Here is a 19,282-nt window from a genome sequence, read left to right on the forward strand (position 1 = left end):
ATATTTTTCCTTTAAAATGATACATTTACTCGGATTAAACGTTTGATCTGTCATCTACGTTCTATTACAAATAAAATATTGACATTTGCCATCTCCACATCATTGCATTCAGTTTTTATTCACAATTTGTTTAGTGTCCCAACTTTTTTGGAATCCGGTTTGTATGTGTGTATATGTAGATAGATAGATAGATAGATAGATAGATAGATAGATAGATAGATAGATAGATAGATAGATATAGATATATATATATGTGGATGTATGTGTATATATACTCAGCAAAAAAAGAAACGTCCCTTTTTCAGGACTGTGTATTTCAACAATAATGTTTTAAAAATCCAAATAACTTTACAGATCTTCATTGTAAAGGGTTTAAACAATGTTTTCCATGCATGTTCAATTAGCAATAATCAATTAATTAACATGCACCTGTGGAATGGTCGTTAATACCTTAACAGCTTACAGAAAGTAGGCATTTAAGGTCACAGTTCTAAAAACGCAGGACACTAAAGAGACTTGTCTACCGACTGTGAAAAACACCCAAAGAAAGATGCCCAGGGTCCCTGCTCATCTGCGTGAACGTGCATTAGGCATGCTGCAGGGAGGCATGAGGACTGCTGATGTGGCTAGGGCAATAAATTGCCATGTCCGCACTGTGAGACGCCTAAGACAGCGCTACAGGGAGACAGAAAGGACAGCTGATCATCCTCGCAGTGGAAGAGCCCGGATCTCAATCCCATTGAGCACGTCTGGGACCTATTGGATCACAGGGTGAGGGCTAGGGCCATTCCCCCCCAGAAATGTCCAGGAACTTGCAGGTGCCTTGGTGGAAGAGTGGGGTAACATCTCACAGCAAGAACTGACAAATCTGGTCCAGTCCATGAGGAGGAGATGCACTGCAGTACTTCTAGCAGCTGGTGGCCACACCAGATACTGACTGGTACTTTTGATTTTGAGCCTCCCTTCATTCAGGGACACATTGTGAAACATTTTTAGTTTATGTCTTATGGTGTTGACTCTTTTACTGTTCATACAAATATTTACAAATTAAGTTTATTGAAAGTAAAAACAGTTGAAAGTCAGAGGACATTTATTTTTTTGCTGAGTATATATACTTATATATATATATATATATATATATATATATATATATATATATATTGTAGCAGTAGGGGGCGCTAGTGCTCCCTTGAACCCTCAGGTACAACTCCAGACACCAGGTAAAATTCCAAGACTCTTTATTGTTTTCTAACAATGTGCACAAAGCACCCTCCACACTACTCATTCAATCACTACAAACTACAATAAACCAAATATTCTCTCCTCCTCGCCCAGACACTTGCTCCTCTACCTCCCAGCTCAGCTCAGTGTCTGGACTGAGGCATCGTCCTTTTATAGCCCCTGACCCGGAGGTGTTCCTGTCCCAGCAGTCCACAGTTCCTTATTCCTTCCGGGTCAGGGAAATCAGTCTTTTACTTCAACCTGGGAGCATGTCATTCCTTCCCGTCACATGATCGTGACGTACTCCCGGGTCATAAGGCACAAAAGAGCCCATAAGCCCTCCCACAGCGACTCCTGGTGGCCCCCAAGGAACTCGGGGCACGATCCTGCTGTCGGGAGAGCTCCTCCTGGTGGCCTGGGGGTGAGGGCCGAGCACGGCCGCAGTCCTCCATATATATATATATATATATATATATATATATATATATATATATATATATGACAGCAACACTCATCACTCACAACAGTGATAAAACAATTACATTGACAATCATGTTATGTTATTTTCAAAATGTTTCCTTTTCTTTTTTATTGCTTCTTTAACACACTACTTCTCCGCTGCAAAGTGCGGGTATTTTGCTATATATATACAGTAATCCCTCCTCGATCGCGGGGGTTGCGTTCCAGACCCCCCCGTGATAGGTGAAAATCCACGAAGTAGAAACCATATGTTTCTATGGTTATTTTTATATATTTTAAGCCCTTATAAACTCTCCCACACTGTTTATAAATATTCCCCGCAGAGTTATACAGCATAATCCCTTTAAACATCACGTCTCTTAGATATTAGGTAAGATTCATTGAAATTATGTATATAAACACACTGTTTATATACAGTAAAACCTAAATATTATTTTAAAGATATTGAGTGTCTCCGATAGCACATATGTTACAGCCATTACGATAGACATGCCACCAGCAATAAATACGTACAATACAAGAAAAATAGTATACAGTAAATGTGTGTACAGTGACACTAAACGCACGTACATGTACTAAACATTGTAAGTAGAAAATTAATTATGGTTACTCACCAACAATGACACGATGACTTGTCCGATAACAATGAGTTTTATTTTACTGCACAACAAAGGAGAGCGTTACAGCTCTTCCAAAGGAGCCACTTCAAGCAATTGTGTAGCACTGCCGTTGTTCTTCTTCTGGCAGTCTTCAATGCAAACCCCTAAAGCAGATTCCATCCAGACTACTGCCTTATTACATCCACTTACAATTTGTTTTGCACCCTGGTTAAAAGGACACTGCGGCTGTAGATCTTATATTCCTTTCCTACTTTTTAAATAAAAAGAATCGTAGCCTTCAACAAATCCAAAACGTTTACCTTTTCGGCAATCATTAACATCTTCCGCTTGCACTTGGGCACGGCCCCTGAAGCAGTAGCAGATCGTTTTGGAGCCATAATGAAGGGCTTGACTATGCACAAAGATAAACACAAAAGAGCACAACTCTTTACACAGCGAAACACGTTGATGCTGAATGAGTGAGACGAGACTTCCTGGTTAACACGGCATTCAGCAGGCAGGAACTTAACTGCGTGCTCTGATTGGTTAGCTTCTCAGTCATCCGCCAATAGCATCCCTTGTATGAAATCAACTGGGCAAACCAACTGAGGAAGCATGTACAAGGAAGTAAAAAGACACATTGTCCGCAGAACCCGCGAAGCAGCGAAAAATCTGCGTTATATATTTAGTTATGCTTTCATATAAAATCCGCGACAGAGCGAAACCGCGAAAGTCAAAGCGCGATATAGCGAGGGATTACTGTATATAAAAAAGAAAAGGAAACATTTTGAAAATAACATAACATGATTGTCAATGTAATTGTTTTATCACTGTTGTGAGTGATGAGTGTTGCTGTCATATATATATATATATATATATATACTAGTAGAATACCAGGCCGAGCGGAGAAGTAGTGTGTTAAAGAAGTTATGAAAAAGAAAAGGAAAAATTTAAAAAAATAACATAACTTGATTGTCAATGTAATTGTTTTGTCATTGATATGAGTGTTGCTGGCATATATATATATATATATATATATATATATATATATATATATATATATATATATATATATATATATATATATATATATATATATATATATATACTAGCAGAATACCAGCTTTGCAGCTGAGAAGTAGTGTGTTAAAGAAGTTATGAAAAGAAAAGCAAACATTTTAAAAATAACGTAAGATGATTGTTAATGTAATTGTTTTGTCATTGATATGAGTGTTGTTGTCATATCTATCTATTTATATTATATATATATATAGCAAAATATATATATATATATACACACACAGACACATATATAAACATATATATACATATAAACATATATATAAATATATATATATATATACACACACACACACATATATATACATACTGTATATACAACATATACATATCTACATATATACTGTATATACACATATATATACAAATCTACATATATATATCTACATATATATATATATATTAGGGGTGGAACGCGATTAAAAAAATTAATCCAATTAATTAGAGGCTGTGTAAGAATTAATCTTGATTAATCGTATGTAATCACACATAAATTTGCCCCAAATCGCAAATTTTTTTTTTAATTTAAAACGGTTTTAGTGGGCTTACAGAATCAAATAATAGACATGGACATGAATATTGTAAACTGAAGCTGTTTTAATTTCTGAAAAAAAAGCTTTTAAACTGCATTTGAATTCAAAACAGAAACAAAAATACCATCCCTGGTTAAAATTAGGCAGACTTAAAAATAAAGTGGAAGTTTAAGTACTTTAAGTACATTTTCAGAATAGTATTGTCTTTAAATAATAATAACCAAAATTTCAACATAAAGTGCAGTTTTTCTTCTTAAAAAAATAAGTCAGAAACATAAAAGGTAATTTGACCAACTTACTCATTAAACTCTGAGTAACATTAGCCAAAATTATTTTGTACATTAGGCTAAAACAGTGTGATCATTGAACATTTTGTAATTAGATGTAATCAGAATTACTAACGGTCACGGAAGTCCAATGATCCCCAGTAAGAGCCACAAAGTCCGCTTTCTGTAATGCATCTAATTCTGCTTGCTTTTCAGTGTGCACAAAACCAGGCTTTTATCAAGGCTTCGCTCGGGTAGTCGAAATGATCAGTCGTAGGAACGCGCTTTATTCCGACTCTAACATTTTTGTAGCTGTGATGTGTGCATCAGTGTAATGGATGTACCAGGAAATCATGCATTGACAAAAGTTCCCGTTTGCTTGGAATTGAAAGTGTGATTAAATGCGTTATTTTTTTAACGCTTATGGAGTACATGCATCAAAGCTTCTCAGCTGTGCTTGTGCTAAGAAAGGGAAAATTTTAAAAATAACGTAACATGATTCTGCGTTAACCTAATATTTTTTCATATGTCCCAAACCAAGGAGATGCGAAGGTAAAATGAATCGGTAGCGCAGTACATAGTCAGTACACCCTCTCGAATCAACCTCAATGTAGGCTAGAGGCTTAAGACTCTACAATTAGCCACAGCGTGTGGCTTGTCTATGCTAAAGTATGTATTGTAGATCGGGGTATATATATACATTTATATATATACCCGTGTACCGCAGTGGAGAAGTAGAAGTTATGAAAAAGAAAAGGGAACATTTTAAAAATAACGTAACATGATTGTCAATATACAGTAATTGTTTTGTGAGTGTTATTGAATGTTGCCGTCATCAAGGATTTGATTATCATTATTTCTTTCAATCAGGCTCGTATTTGTAGGATGTGTTCAAGTTACATTCCGTGTTTGTCAATCGTTGTAAAGATAAGAATGTATGTATAAGACGCTTCATATTTTTTTGCTGCCTTCTCAATTGTGTAATTCGGTTTTTGTTCAGCACTCTTTGGAACTGTTGCTTTTTGTCTGCGCATTGCGCCAGTTCACGTGAGCCGCTTGGTGTTCTTGCATCGAAGGTTCCCAGCTGTACTGGTGCCATCTCGTAATGTCAGCTAAGACCCGGCACTTAAAAGTTTCTCTCGCAGTTTCACTGAGTTTGTGCCAAACACCACCCTGACCATCTCATCTTCGTCTGTATAAGCACAGTCCTTCACCCGTGAATATTTAGCGGCAGTGTTTCTATTGGATTGCCGCTGATGGACGGCCTTATATGGGCAGGCACTAAATTACAACGCTAGTGGCAGCCTGTCTATGAACTTAATTTAATATAAACTTACGGTTCACGCCGTGCTTTGTTTCCGCAGTAGCTGTACTTATGAATATGCTTGTATGCATCATTTGCTTCATAATGTTTTCTGCCTTCTCAATTGTGAAATGGCGTTGTGTGCTCATCGCTGTTTGGAGTTCTTCCTTGTTCTCTACGTACTTACGTAGGAGGCGTGATGATGTCATACGAAACTCCGCCCCGCACGGCCATCTTCAACTCAAGACTCCATTACATTATATGGGGAAAAATAGCTTCCAGTTATGACCTTTATGCGTAGAATTTCAAAATGAAACCTGCCCAACTTTTGTAAGTAAGCTGTAAGGAATAAGCCTGCCAAATTTCAGCCTTCTACCTACACGGGAAGTTGGAGAATTAGTGATGAGTGAGTGAGGGCTTTGCCTTTTATTAGTATAGATACATATATATATAGATACATATATAAATATATATATATAGATACATATATACACACACACACACCCACACATACATACATACATACATACATACATACATACATACATACATACATACATACAGTATATATAGGTAATGGTCATAACTGGAAGCTATTTTTCTCCATATAATGTAATGGAGTTGAGCTCGATGGCCGTGGGGCGGTTTCGGGTGATCATCACGCCTCCCACGTAATCACGTGAAATGACTGTCAACGCATTACGTAGAAAACCAGGAAGAGCTGCAAAAAGCGCTGAAGAAAACATGCATTATACAATTGAGAAGGCAGCGAAACAATAAGAAGCGAGCGAGTGACACATACTGTACAAGCATATTCATGCCTGCAGCTACTTTGGAAACAAAGCACGTGTAAACCTAAAGTTTAAATTAAGTTCATAGACAGGCTACGCTGCTTGTCATGCCTACGGCTAATGAGGGATACAAGTTTAATGAGAGGACGCAGGGTATAAACGACAGTTTTGACCACTTTCTAACTAAGTTCAAATTGCTGGTCAAAGGCTGTGCTTATGCAAATTCCGAGAGACTGTGTTTGTGGGGGGATTGACAGTTAAGGCAGGTGGAGGAGTGACGTCATCATCTCCCCTCCCATTCACCTCATTTTGCTCTGAGCTGAGCTCGCCGGCTAACGCTGTCTTCCGAAGCAACTTCGTCACACTGCCACCAAATACTCACAGAAAATCCACAAGTTAATACACACGCTGTCTCTAGAGTTTCTCCACACTGAATCCTCCAGGCACTACTTACAAAAGGTTACATTGACAATCGTGTTATGTTATTTTTAAAATGTTTCCTTTTCTTGGCACAAGCACAGCTGAGAAGCTTCGACGCATGTGCTCCATAACGCGTTAACAAACAATGCATTTAATCACACTTTGCATTACAAGCAAAGGGGAACTTTTGTCGATGCATGATTTCCTGGTACACCGATTACATTGATCAGCGCTTCACATATATATATATATATGTGTATGTATATATATATATGTGTATATATCTATACTAATAAAAGGCAAAGCGCTCACTGACTGACTGACTAACTGACTCACTGACTGACTAAGTCATTACTAATTCTCCAACTTCCCGTATAGGTAGAAGGCTGAAATTTGGCAGGCTCATTCCTTACAGCTTCCTTACAAAAGTTGGGCAGGTTTCATTTCGAAATTCTATGCGTAATGGTCATAGCTGAAAGCTATTTTTCTGCATATATTGTAATGGAGTTGAGCTCGAAATCCGGGGGGAGGGGGGGTTTGGGGGATTTCGTGTGACATCATCACGCCTTCCACGTAATCACGCAGTACGTACAAAACCAGGAAGAGCTACAAAAACCGCTGAAGTAAACATACATTATATAATTAAGAAGGCAGCGAAACAATTAGAAGCGAGCGAGTGACATATAAAACCATATTCAGCGTCTCACGTGAACTGACGAAAAGCGCAGACAAAAGCAACAGTTCCAAAGAGTGCTGAACAAAACCAATTACACTGCTACACTCAAATAGACAAACCACACGCCGTGGCTAATAGTAGAGGCTTCGCCTCTAGCGGCGTCCGAGGTTCGATTCCCGAGAGGGGATGCACTGAGTATGTACGTGTGCTTCCCGATTATTTTAGCCTCGCATCCCCTTGGTTTGAGACGTATGAAAAAATATGCGGTTAATGCAGAAAGACAGATCACCAATTGAAGCTTTATGAATAATGGATACTTTATTCGCAATCAATGATTGTTTTGGTAAAGCCATACTCAGTGTATTCATTAGATGAACGGTAAAAAAGTAAGAATGAGGGGAGGGTAACTTATTGAGGCACGCAGGCAAAACCACAATAGCATGCGGGCTCGATGTACTGTAGTGCGAGTCAACTCGATCTGAATTGCGCGATCACATTTGAAAAAATATATCTTTTCAAGTTCTATTTAGTCCATATGTGTCAAACTCAAGGCCCGCATATATATAAATACATATATATACATATACATATATACTGCTCCTGACTGGACGCAGGCAGGATGGAACGGAGGGAGGCATTTCACTGTTGCCCAGCACACACAGCTCGTAATGCTGCAAGCGCTGACCCAGTTGAGGCTGAACATAGGCCATTGAGGGTGAATGTGGCGGCGGGGGTAGCATTGTAGTTGTTTCTCGGATGTCTGCCTGTTGAATTGGGGTTGAGCGATTCACTACTCGCCTTTGGCCACACCGTGTTTGTTACATATTACATATTCATTAATTTTCCTTAATAAATAAATAACCAAGTGTATTTTTGTCTCATTTGTTTAACTGGTTTCTCTTTCTCTACTTTTAGGACTTGAGAGAAAGTCTGATGATGTTATAGGTCATATTTATGCAGAAATATAGAAAATTCACAAACTTTCAAGCACCACTGTACACTTTTGTGGAAAAGGCAATGTGGTATAGTTCTTTGGGTCGCAAATTATAAATTAGCATATGGATCTTTTGTTTTGAAGCACATTTAACACATTAGTAGTTTTTTGCCTGGAGCTCTGCCAATAGGAAATTACCAAACAAATGACGACCCTGCAGGATAGAGTTGAAAACGTTTTTTTTTTCTTTCAAACATATTAAACAGATACTGTATTAATGTACTAAAACAATATGTTCAAGAAGTAAAATCAAAAGGAGGACAATTAATTTAGCCTGTGGTAGCTTGCCAGTCTTTTTTTTTTGTGCTAATTAGCAAATTATGCCAGAAGAAGTGTACTGGTGCCGATATTTAAGAATAAGGGGGATGTGCAGGACTGCAGAAACTACAGGGGAATAAAATTGATGAGCCACAGTATGAAGTCATGGGAAAGAGTAGTGGAAGCTAGGTTAAGAAGTGAGGTGATGATTAGTGAGCAGCAGTATGGTTTCATGCCAAGAAAGAGCACCACGAATGCAATGTTTGCTCTGAGGATGTTGATGGAGAAGTTTAGAGAAGGCCAGAAGGAGCTGCATTGCATCTTTGTGGACCTGGAGAAAGCATATGACAGGGTGCCTTGAGAGGAGCTGTGGTATTGTATGAGGAAGTCGGGAGTGGCAGAGAAGTACATAACAGTTGTACAGGATATGTACGAGGGAAGTGTGACAGTGGTGAGGTCTGCGGTAGGAGTGACAGATGGAGGTGGAGGTGGGATTACATCAGGGATCGGCTCTGAGCCCTTTCTTATTTGCAATGGTGGACAGGTTGACAGACGAGATTAAACAGGAGTCTGCGTGGACTATGATGTTTGCTTATGACATTGTGATCTGTAGCGATAGTAGGAAGCAGGTTGTGGAGACCCTGGAGAGGTGGAGATATGCTCTAGAGAGGAGAGGAATGAAGTTCAGTAGGAACAAGACAGAATACATGTGTGTAAATGAGAGGGAGGTCAGTGGAATGGTGAGGATGCAGGGAGTAGAATTGGCGAAGGTGGATGAATTTAAGTACTTGGGATCAACAGGACAGAGTAATGGGGATTATGGAAGAGAGGTGAAAAAGAGAGTGAAGGCAGGGTGGAATGGGTGGAGAAGAGTGTTAGGAGTAATTTGCGACAGACAGGTATCAGCAAGAGTGAAAGGGAAGGTCTACATGACAGTAGTGTGACCAGCTATGTTATACGGGTTGGAGACGGTGGCACCGACCAGAAAGCAGGAGACAGAGCTGGAGGTGGCGGAGTTAAAAATGCTAAGATTTAGATTGGGCGTGATGAGGATGAACAGAATTAGAAATGAGTACATTAGAAGGTCAGCTCAAGCTGGACGGGTTGGGAGACAAAGTCAGACAGGCGAGATTGCATTGGTTTGGACATGTGCAGAGGAGAGATGCTGGGTATATTGGGAGAAGGATGCTAAAGATAGAGGTGCCTGGGAAGAGGAAAAGAGGAAGGCCTAAGCAAAGGTTTATGGATGCGGTGAGAGAGGACGTGCAGGTGATGGGTGTAACAGAACAAGATGCAGAGGACAGAAAGATATGGAAGAAGATGATCCACTGTGGCGACGTCTAACGGGAGCAGTCGAAAGAAGAAGAAGCAGCAAATTATGCCAGAACAGACTCACGCCCCCTGCAACCATATACATTACTTGGATTATTTCTATGTACTCTGTACAAATGACAGCAAGGATCCTATTATGGGGGTTCAGCAAATGGATGGATGAATACATGAAAAATAATTCCCCCCCCAGTCATAACAGAAAGAGAGTCATTGGTTGTTACTACATTCAGCTCAAATATTAGTTTAATTTAAGTGCTTATACATTTATATGTATACTCCAGCTGTCTGGAGTTTTTTTTGTTTTTTCTGTCCTCCCTGGCATTCGGACCTTACTTTTATTCTGTGTTAATTAGTGTTCTCTGATTTTAATTCTTACTTTGTCCCTTTTCTGTTTCTTCATCATGTAAAGCACTTTGAGCTACATTATCTGTATGAAAATGCGCTATATAAATAAATGTTGTTGTTGTTATACATACCTTTATGTTTACTTCCTAGTGAAATTATTCCATCAATAGCAGCCTGGGAAAGCTTCAAACTACTTGGCCTAAGAAAAAACAGTTTATTAAAAAATACTTCTTAAATAAAAAAATACCTCTGAACATTAAACCAGCCACAGTGTATCAAGTGCAATAGACACACATTAAGTTTTAACAAATACTTAACAGTAAAGCTCTAGTAAGCAACCTTTCTTGAATGTGTGAAATTTGCCACACTGAAAAGGATTTAGACAAATGATTTTACAATTGATTTCTACTGTCATGAGAGCATATCACTATTTCAAAGACCTACAATGTAATTAAAAAGTCTAAGTACAGAAATGCTTCCTATTTGTGAAAGGAAAATGTTTAAAAGTGAACACATTTCTTAAAACAAATCATAGTCAATATTTGCCTTTTTTAATTTAAGCAATTCAATTCCTTCAATTGCAGAGTCTAGGAGAGCTGGACTTACTAGGTTTGAATCATGGCTTAGTCACCCTATGTTGCATCTTGCATTTTCTTTTCATTACATGGACACTTATTAAAGGTGCTCCACTTTTCTTTCATCATCTTAAAGATATTCAAGCTGGGCTGTTATCTCCAAGTCTCCAAAAGTCAGACTTTTATTTTTAAGACATTGTGTGTAGTAGATTTACTTTGCAGTTTAAGGTCATGGTCCTGATTCGTTACCCAACTTCTGATGAGCTTCAGCAGGATGACAGACAGAATTAATTTTGCTTTTGATGATGTCAAGCTGTTCAGGACATTAGGGAAAAATGTTGCTTCAAATTAAGGTTCTCCCTTCACCTTAGTTTGCGAATGGAATGATGCTTGTCATACATAATACTATACATTCTTCCAAAACAATTCAATCTTGGTTTCATCAGTACATAAAACATTTTCCAATAGTGTTGTGAATTGTCAAGGTAGTCTTTGGTAAACTTTAGCATGAAAAAGTTTTATGTTAAGAGCAACAGCTTCCTCCTTAGTATCGTACCAAAGGAACAGTAGACATGAACAGAGATGTTAACCTGTTCCAATGATTCTTTCAAGTCTTCAGCTGTTACTCTAGGGTTCACTAAGCATTCTGCATTGTGCCTTTTAAGTTGTCCTGGTTGGGTACCAACTTCAAGGGAGAGTAGCCACAGTACTGAATCACCTTCACTTAAACAAAGTTTGCCTAACTGTGGAATGATATACTGTATATCTAAACTATTTTTAAAAGAACATCATGTCAAAGCAGATCTGAACCAAACCTCCATTCTTGATTCACTGATTGCACTGCAGGTTTGACAACTCCTGCCTCCAATTAGCTTTTGAATTCATTATCCTTGGGCCAGTATATTCAAATGGCAGCCCATGGGCCACATGTGGCCCCAGAAGCAATCCCTAGGTGGCCCAGCCCATTGTCCTGAGCTTTCGGAAATTTCTACATAAATTCCTACAGTAGTACAGACCATGAACACAATACATTGTATAGCCTAGAAACATTCAACCCACAATGCAGAGTGTTGTTGTGTGTCCAGAAGTTGTGGTAGAAGTCTATGATAGAGTGATGCATTTTTTTTTAATTTATTTTTTTTATGATGGTACGTGCTGGTTGACCTATTAAAAGATTCTATAATCAATTGTGTGCCGAGTCTTAGTTGTATTCCAGTTCTATCAAATGAGTGCAAACATGGGTTTTGCAAATGAATCTAATTTTTACTCCAACGAGAGCCTTGTTACTGATAAGCACAGTCTCCGCACTTCTCTTCATACGATTGGTTGGCCCTCCACTCACACACTTCAATTCTGGCTGCTACAAGGACGGATGTCAGCCATTGACACTCAAAGGAAAGAATAAATTAGAAAGATTGCATTTGATGAAATTTAAAAGTATGGAATTTTCTTTAAAACTCAATCACATTAAGCACCAATTGCTTTGTGGGACTACATTACTTTTCTGTAGAATGTCACGTCACGTTGGGGAGCAGGCACTGGTACAGTGCGTTGCCGCACCCACTACATGACAAAACAACTCAGGATCCCGGTTTGCAACCCCCAGGCAGATGCGCAGTCCAGTCCTACCCTCCGGAAATTACCCTCTATCTGTCGCAGCCAGGTGTTACGTGGGTGACCCCTTGGCCTGGTCCAGCCACTCGGGTCCCCAACAATGAGGATCTTACAAGCCGGATTACCCTTGGGGAAACACGCCACATGGCCATAGTGCCGTAACTGACGCTCCCTCACAATGCAGGTAATGTTCCTCATTCCGGACTCCATGAGCAACCACTCATTCCACACAAAGTCAAACCAACGGTACCCAAGGATCTTCTGAAGAGACACAGTACCAAAGGAGTCCAGTCTTCGTCGCAGGTCACTGGATAGATTTTTAAGGAATATGTTGCCAGATATCTTGTAAATGTGTTGGTTTATACTTGGCAAACTATACCAAATCACTCAAAATGCCCACAGTGGAGGGGAATCATTCAACCCTGGATAGTAAGAAGATGATTTTGTCATCAAAAAATTTTCAGTGGCATAGAAAGAAGCTCAGTGGAGCACAAAGGCAAAAGGAGTCACCTGAAACTACAAGGCAATCCAAGGGTAAATAAGTCTCAGCGAACAAATCCCAAGGAAGGTCAAAAGATGGAGCACAGAGATCATTCTGAGAAATTCAATTATGAAAAAAAAAAGAAACAATAAATAGCAGAGAACTTTCCTTAGCCTTTATAGGACTGAGGGCAGACTTTGACGGTGAAGGGGAGCTGGCCATACCTCTTGAAGGATCTCCCACAAAACACAGGGCACAAGGAAAAAGATACATAGACATCAAGAAACTAAATAATCAACAATATTAAAACCCTGGCTGAAGTCCTGGTTACAGTGTTTCAACATTTACTTGGCTTAATCATATCTAGTAGCTAAATAACAACATCTCCAGAAACCTTGAATTACTATAGTTCTACAGCCAAGTCAAGTCAAGTTGGGGAGCATACACTGGTACGGTGCATTGCCGCACCTACTACACAATGAAACAACTCGGGATCCCGGTTGGCAACACCCCAGGCAGACACATGGTCCAGTCACACCCTCCAGAAATGACCCTCTATGTTCTGCAGCCAGGTGTTAAGTGGGCGACCCCTTGGTCTGGTTCAGCCACTCGGGTTCCCAACAATGAGGATCTTATGAGCCGGATCACCCTCTGGGAAAAGCGCCACATGGTCGTAGTGCCGCAGGTAATGTGCCCTCACAATGCAGGTAATGTGCCTCATTTGGGACTCCATGAGCAACCACTCATTCGTCACAAAGTCAAACCAACGGTACCCAAGGATTTTCCGGAGAGACACAGTACCAAAGGAGTCCAGTCTTCTTCTCAGGTCACTGGATAGCGTCCATGTCTCGCAACCATATAGCAAGACAGGAAGCACCTGGACTCTAAAGACTTGGACCTTCGTCCTTCTGCATAGATATTGGGAGCGCCACACACCCCTTTCCAGCGAACTCATCACCACCCCATACTCTCCCAATCCATCTACTGACTTCATAGGAATAGTCACCAGAGACATGAATGTAAATGCCAAGGTAAGTAAACCTCTTGACAAGGTCGACACTCTCTCCGCAAACAGACACACTGCTGATGGCTGTGCCCAAGAGGTCATTAAAGGCCTGGATCTTGGCTTTTATCCAGGACACTTGCAAGCCCAGACACTCGGACTATTGCTCAGTGTCTCAACTGCACCGATCAGAGTCTCCATTGATTCCGCGAAGATCACAGCATAGTCAGCAAAGTCAAGAACCGTAAATCTTTCTTCACCAACAGATGCCCCACAGCCACTGGACCAAACGACCTTGCCCAACACCCAGTCCATGCAAGCATTGAACAGAGTAGGAGCAAGAACACACCCCTAACGAACCCCAGAATCAACTGGGAAAAACGCAGAGGTTCTGCCTCCACTCTGCACAGTACCCAAGGTACCAGTGTAGCGGCCTGCTATGATATCCAGCAACCTCACGGGAACCCTCAGGATGTCCCACAGGGCAGCTCGATCAATTGAGTCGAACAATTTACGAAAATCGACAAAAGCTGCAAAGAAACTCTGCCGATATTCGCATTTGCGCTCCAACACAACCCTCAGTGCTAGGATGTGGTCAATGGTAGACTTCTTAGACGTGAAGCTAGACTATTCCGGTGGCTGGTAGGTGAGCAAGTGATCACAGATCCTAATGAGGACAACCTTAGCAAGGGCCTTATCCGGCACTGAGAGTAGTGTTATCCCCCTGTAGTTGCTGCAATCCAGGTGATCACCCTTCCTTTTCCAGATAGGGACGATAAGTCTCGTTTTCCAGTCAATTGGGATGATGCCAGTCTCCCAAATGGAAGCAAAGTTTGCTTGTAATGCCAAGACAGCCTTACCACCTGCCTGGAGAAGTTCACCCCGGATACCACAGATGCCTGCAGCCTTTCCTCCCCTGAGCTGGTTAACCACCTGTGCAATTTCAGCGAGATTGGGTGATTCACAGCTAATTTGAGGATCAGCCTCAAGAACCATGGACCAAGAGATATCCAATGTCCTAGCCGGAGGATCAGCTTTGAACAACTGCTCAAAGTAGCCAGCTCAGCGGGTCACAACTGCAGTGTCATCCGTAAGGACCATTTCATCAGCCGCCCTGACTGCGACTCTCAGAGAAACAAATTTGGATGTGTGTAATGCTTTGATTGCTTTGTAAGCAGGATGTGGGTCGCTAGACCACAGATGGTGCGTCACTTGCTCACAGATTCCTCTATCAAAAGCCTCCTTATCTGCCCTCAGAGCCATCACAGCCATCCTCCTCAGTTCCCGGTACAGACCAGAGTTGCCACTGAGCCGTGCGCTGCGACTCCTCTCAATGATATCCAGGTTGTCCTGCGATATATGTGCTACAGTAAGGTACACTTAATATTTTCCATGATCTAACATTTTAAAATTCTTTTAAGTACAAACCGGATTCCAAAAAAGTTGGGACACTAAACAAATTGTGAATAAAAACTGAATGCAATGATGTGGAGATGGCAAATGTCAATATTTTATTTGTAATAGAACGTAGATGACAGATCAAACGTTTAATCCGAGTAAATGTATCATTTTAAAGGAAAAATATGTTGATTCAAAATTTCACGGTGTCAACAAATCCCAAAAAACTTGGGACAAGTAGCAATAAGAGGCTGGAAAAAGTAAATTTGAGCATAACGAAGAGCTGGAAGACCAATAAACACTAATTAGGTCAATTGGCAACATGATTGGGTATAAAACGAGCTTCTCAGAGTGGCAGTGTCTCTCAGAAGCCAAGATGGGTAGAAGATCACCAATTCCCACAATGTTGCGCAGAAAGATAATGGAGCAATATCAGAAAGGTGTAACCCAGCGAAAAATTGCAAAGACTTTGCATCTATCATCATCAACTGTGCATAACATCATCCGAAGATTCAGATAATCTGGAACAATCTCTGTGCGTAAGGGTCAAGGCCGTAAAACCATACTGGATGCCCGTTATCTCCGGGCCGTTAAACGACACTGCACCACAAACAGGAATGCTACTGTAAAGGAAATCACAGAATGGGCTCAGGAATACTTCCAGAAACCATTGTCAGTGAACACAATCCACCGTGCCATCCGCCGTTGCCAGCTGAAACTCTACAGTGCAAAGAAGAAGCCATTTCTAAGCAAGATCCACAAGCTCAGGCGTTTCACTGGGCCAGGGATCATTTAAAATGGAGTGTGGCAAAATGGAAGACTGTTCTGTGGTCAGACGAGTCACGATTCAAGTTCTTTTGGAAATCTGGGACGCCATGTCATCCGGACCAAAGAGGACAAGGACAACCCAAGTTGTTATCAACGCTCAGTTCAGAAGCCTGCATCTCTGATGGTATGGGGTTGCATGAGTGCGTGTGGCATGGGCAGCTTGCATGTCTGGAAAGGCACCATCAATGCAGAAAAATATATTCAGGTTCTAGAACAACATATGCTCCCATCCAGACGTCATCTCTTTCAGGGAAGACCCTGCATTTTTCAACAAGATAATGCCAGACCACATTCTGCATCAATCACAACATCATGGCTGCATAGGAGAAGGATCCGGGTACTGAAATGGCCAGTCTGCAGTCCAGATCTTTCACCTATAGAGAACATTTGGCGCATCATAAAGAGGAAGGTGCGACAAAGAAGGCCCAAGACGATTGAACAGTTAGAGGCCTGTATTAGACAAGAATGGGAGAGCATTCCTATTTCTAAACTTGAGAAACTGGTCTCCTCGGTCCCCAGACGTCTGTTGAGTGTTGTAAGAAGAAGGGGAGATGCCACACAGTGGTGAAAATGGCCTTGTCCCAACTTTTTTGGGATTTGTTGACACCATGAAATTCTGAATCAACATATTTTTCCCTTAAAATGATACATTTTCTCAGTTTAAACTTTTGTTCCGTGATTTATGTTCTATTCTGAATAAAATATTAGAAGTTGGCACCTCCACATCATTGCATTCAGTTTTTATTCACGATTTGTATAGTGTCCCAACTTTTTTGGAATCCGGTTTGTATTACATTTCTACACATTTCAAGCAACAAGTTATTTTGTGCTATTGTTTTTCTCTAAATTTTGTAATTTTTTTGCTTTGAATTTAACGTTAAACATGAAGACGCTTGGAATTTGTGTGTGTCATATTCAATTCTTGAACCCTTCTAGTAGTTGCAGAATTCTGGAAAAATTTAGGAAATGCAGGTACCCTTAAGGTAGCAGACTAAAGATGAATGAACAAAGCATAAATCAAATATATGATGTAAAGAAATATTTTAAAGCCTTATAGTACCTTTTCCAACAATTAAGTCTAACAATTAAGACAGAATAATAAAAGAAACAAGAAATAACAATATGGTTTAAGTTTTAAATAATGATGTAAGCACGCATCTCTGCAATAAAGTAAAATCTTACATTTATGGAAAGTAAATTTTTGTGGATGAGGGCAACCCAAAAAGAATGCAGAATAAGAAAAGAAAACTATTGCTGCTATTAAACAGTGTCACTTTAGTAATGGTGACCTTATGCAACTACAATTCATAAGGAGGGACACAAAACATATCCAATTACTATGTTGTTATTCCAACAACAATAACAAATAAATCATAGACTATTTGAATGAAAAAAATGACATTGATAACATTATATACCAGCAACATGTTTTTAAAAATATGCCTATTATTTTCTTTCAAAAATCCATCAGACACAAAGTTAAGAACAGTTGTTACTAATATGGCTACCTCCAGAGTTCATAACCAAAGATCCAATATTTCACATTAAAAACATTATTCATTCACACAGAATGTGGATTAAAACGTTCTGCTGGATACATGAAACTTTCTGTATGAGGTAAGTCTACGTGCCAAAAAGTTGATTAATATGTGGTTTTTACAATAAACTTTTAATTTTTTCATTTTCTTCAGGTCATAGCACAGATATTAAAAAGCAACTTCCTGATAATAAAGATTTGGAAATGGCCTGTTAATTCTCATTCAATAAAAACTGATCACTGAAGTCAATAGTAGCTTTTCAGCCAAAATCCTGAACAGACTGGTCTGGAAAGCGACGAGCAAATGCAAAACAGCAATCTGAAGTATCCTATAATGTTGTTCAGTGAAATTCCTAGATGTTCAAAAGTATCTCAAGATACCCAAATTTTAATTAAACCTTCAAACCTAAATATTCTTTTAAGCAGAAATGTGACAGACAATGTTCTCAGTATATTCCGAAATAAGTAGTAGAATTAAATGTATCCTGTCTCGGCTTTCAATTAGATGCTGTTGGCACATTCTGGTTAATTTCCCACTCTTCATGATTAAAAACTACTGAAACCCTTGTACCACTAAATTTGGCCATTTGGCTTACATCAGTAACTTTATTATCACATAAGAAAGCTATGATGAACTAATGCCCTATCTAGGAACTGTTATGCTCGCAGGGATAGGCTCCAGACTCCTAATGACCCTGCTACGGATAGGTGGGTTGGGAAAATGGAATGATGGATGGATTATTAGAAGGTGTCTCTTTGTATGCTTACCTGGTGTCTCTCCCGACCACTACAAAAGCTCCTATATGCATTTCAATTTTTTCTTCTTGAATTATTTTTTCTAAAATAACAGTAAGTTGGTTTTCTTCTGCATTGGCCAACTGCGTTGCATATTCTTCCCATGCTGAAGCAAGCATTTCTCCCAATGGATCTACTAATTTTACACCATTGTCTTCCTTTAGAAAACAAAAATAAAATTGGAAATGAAAATGTTTAGTAATTGTTTACTTTTGCAAAAATCTGTGAAATACATCTATATCACCAATTACAATGATATTACACAAAAGTTTTATAATTTTACAAATGTACAGAAAAGCCAAGCAAAATGACACCTTTTATTGGCTAACTAAAAAGATTACAATATGCAAGCTTTCGAAGCAACTCAGGCCCCTTCTTCAGGCAAGATGTAATACAGAAACTGAAGTTCCCTGTGTTTATATACACACACTAGGACAAGAAATAACATTGGTAAATCTTTAAATGAAAAATCTTAAATGTAAAAAATTAATAGATTCATTCAGGCTAAGATTAATTTAACAAGAGAGAAGAATGATGTCTGGTCAAGATCTTTGGATAAGATAGCTGTCCAACAAAGTCCTTTGAAGTTTGTGATGAGTTTTTCAAAACAATATGGGTCTGTAGACAGGTTATCTGTGTCAATCTGAGAGATGCAAACAATTCTCATACCTGGCCATAAAACTCTTGCCTCTATTTACAAAGAAATTAAAGCTGTTTTTCTATTTTAAGTCATTTGCTGTAAGGCTAAAAGTT

At 39.5% G+C, this 19,282-nt stretch overlaps 1 protein-coding gene across 1 annotated transcript in view; it reads right to left on the reverse strand.

Moving 5' to 3' along the window:
- pgm3 (phosphoglucomutase 3) overlaps positions 1-19,282 on the reverse strand; it is a 58,785-nt gene that overhangs the window by 33,571 nt on the left and 5,932 nt on the right. The window contains exons 3-4 of the mRNA XM_039747575.1: positions 18,503-18,687; positions 10,430-10,497 (exon numbers count right to left, since the gene is read on the reverse strand). Of these exons, the coding sequence (XP_039603509.1) occupies positions 10,430-10,497; positions 18,503-18,687 (253 nt within the window). The remainder of the gene's footprint in view (positions 1-10,429; positions 10,498-18,502; positions 18,688-19,282) is intronic.

This window comes from Polypterus senegalus, chromosome 3 (genome assembly GCF_016835505.1).
Source record: "Polypterus senegalus isolate Bchr_013 chromosome 3, ASM1683550v1, whole genome shotgun sequence".
Classification (NCBI taxonomy): Eukaryota; Metazoa; Chordata; class Cladistia; order Polypteriformes; family Polypteridae; genus Polypterus; species Polypterus senegalus.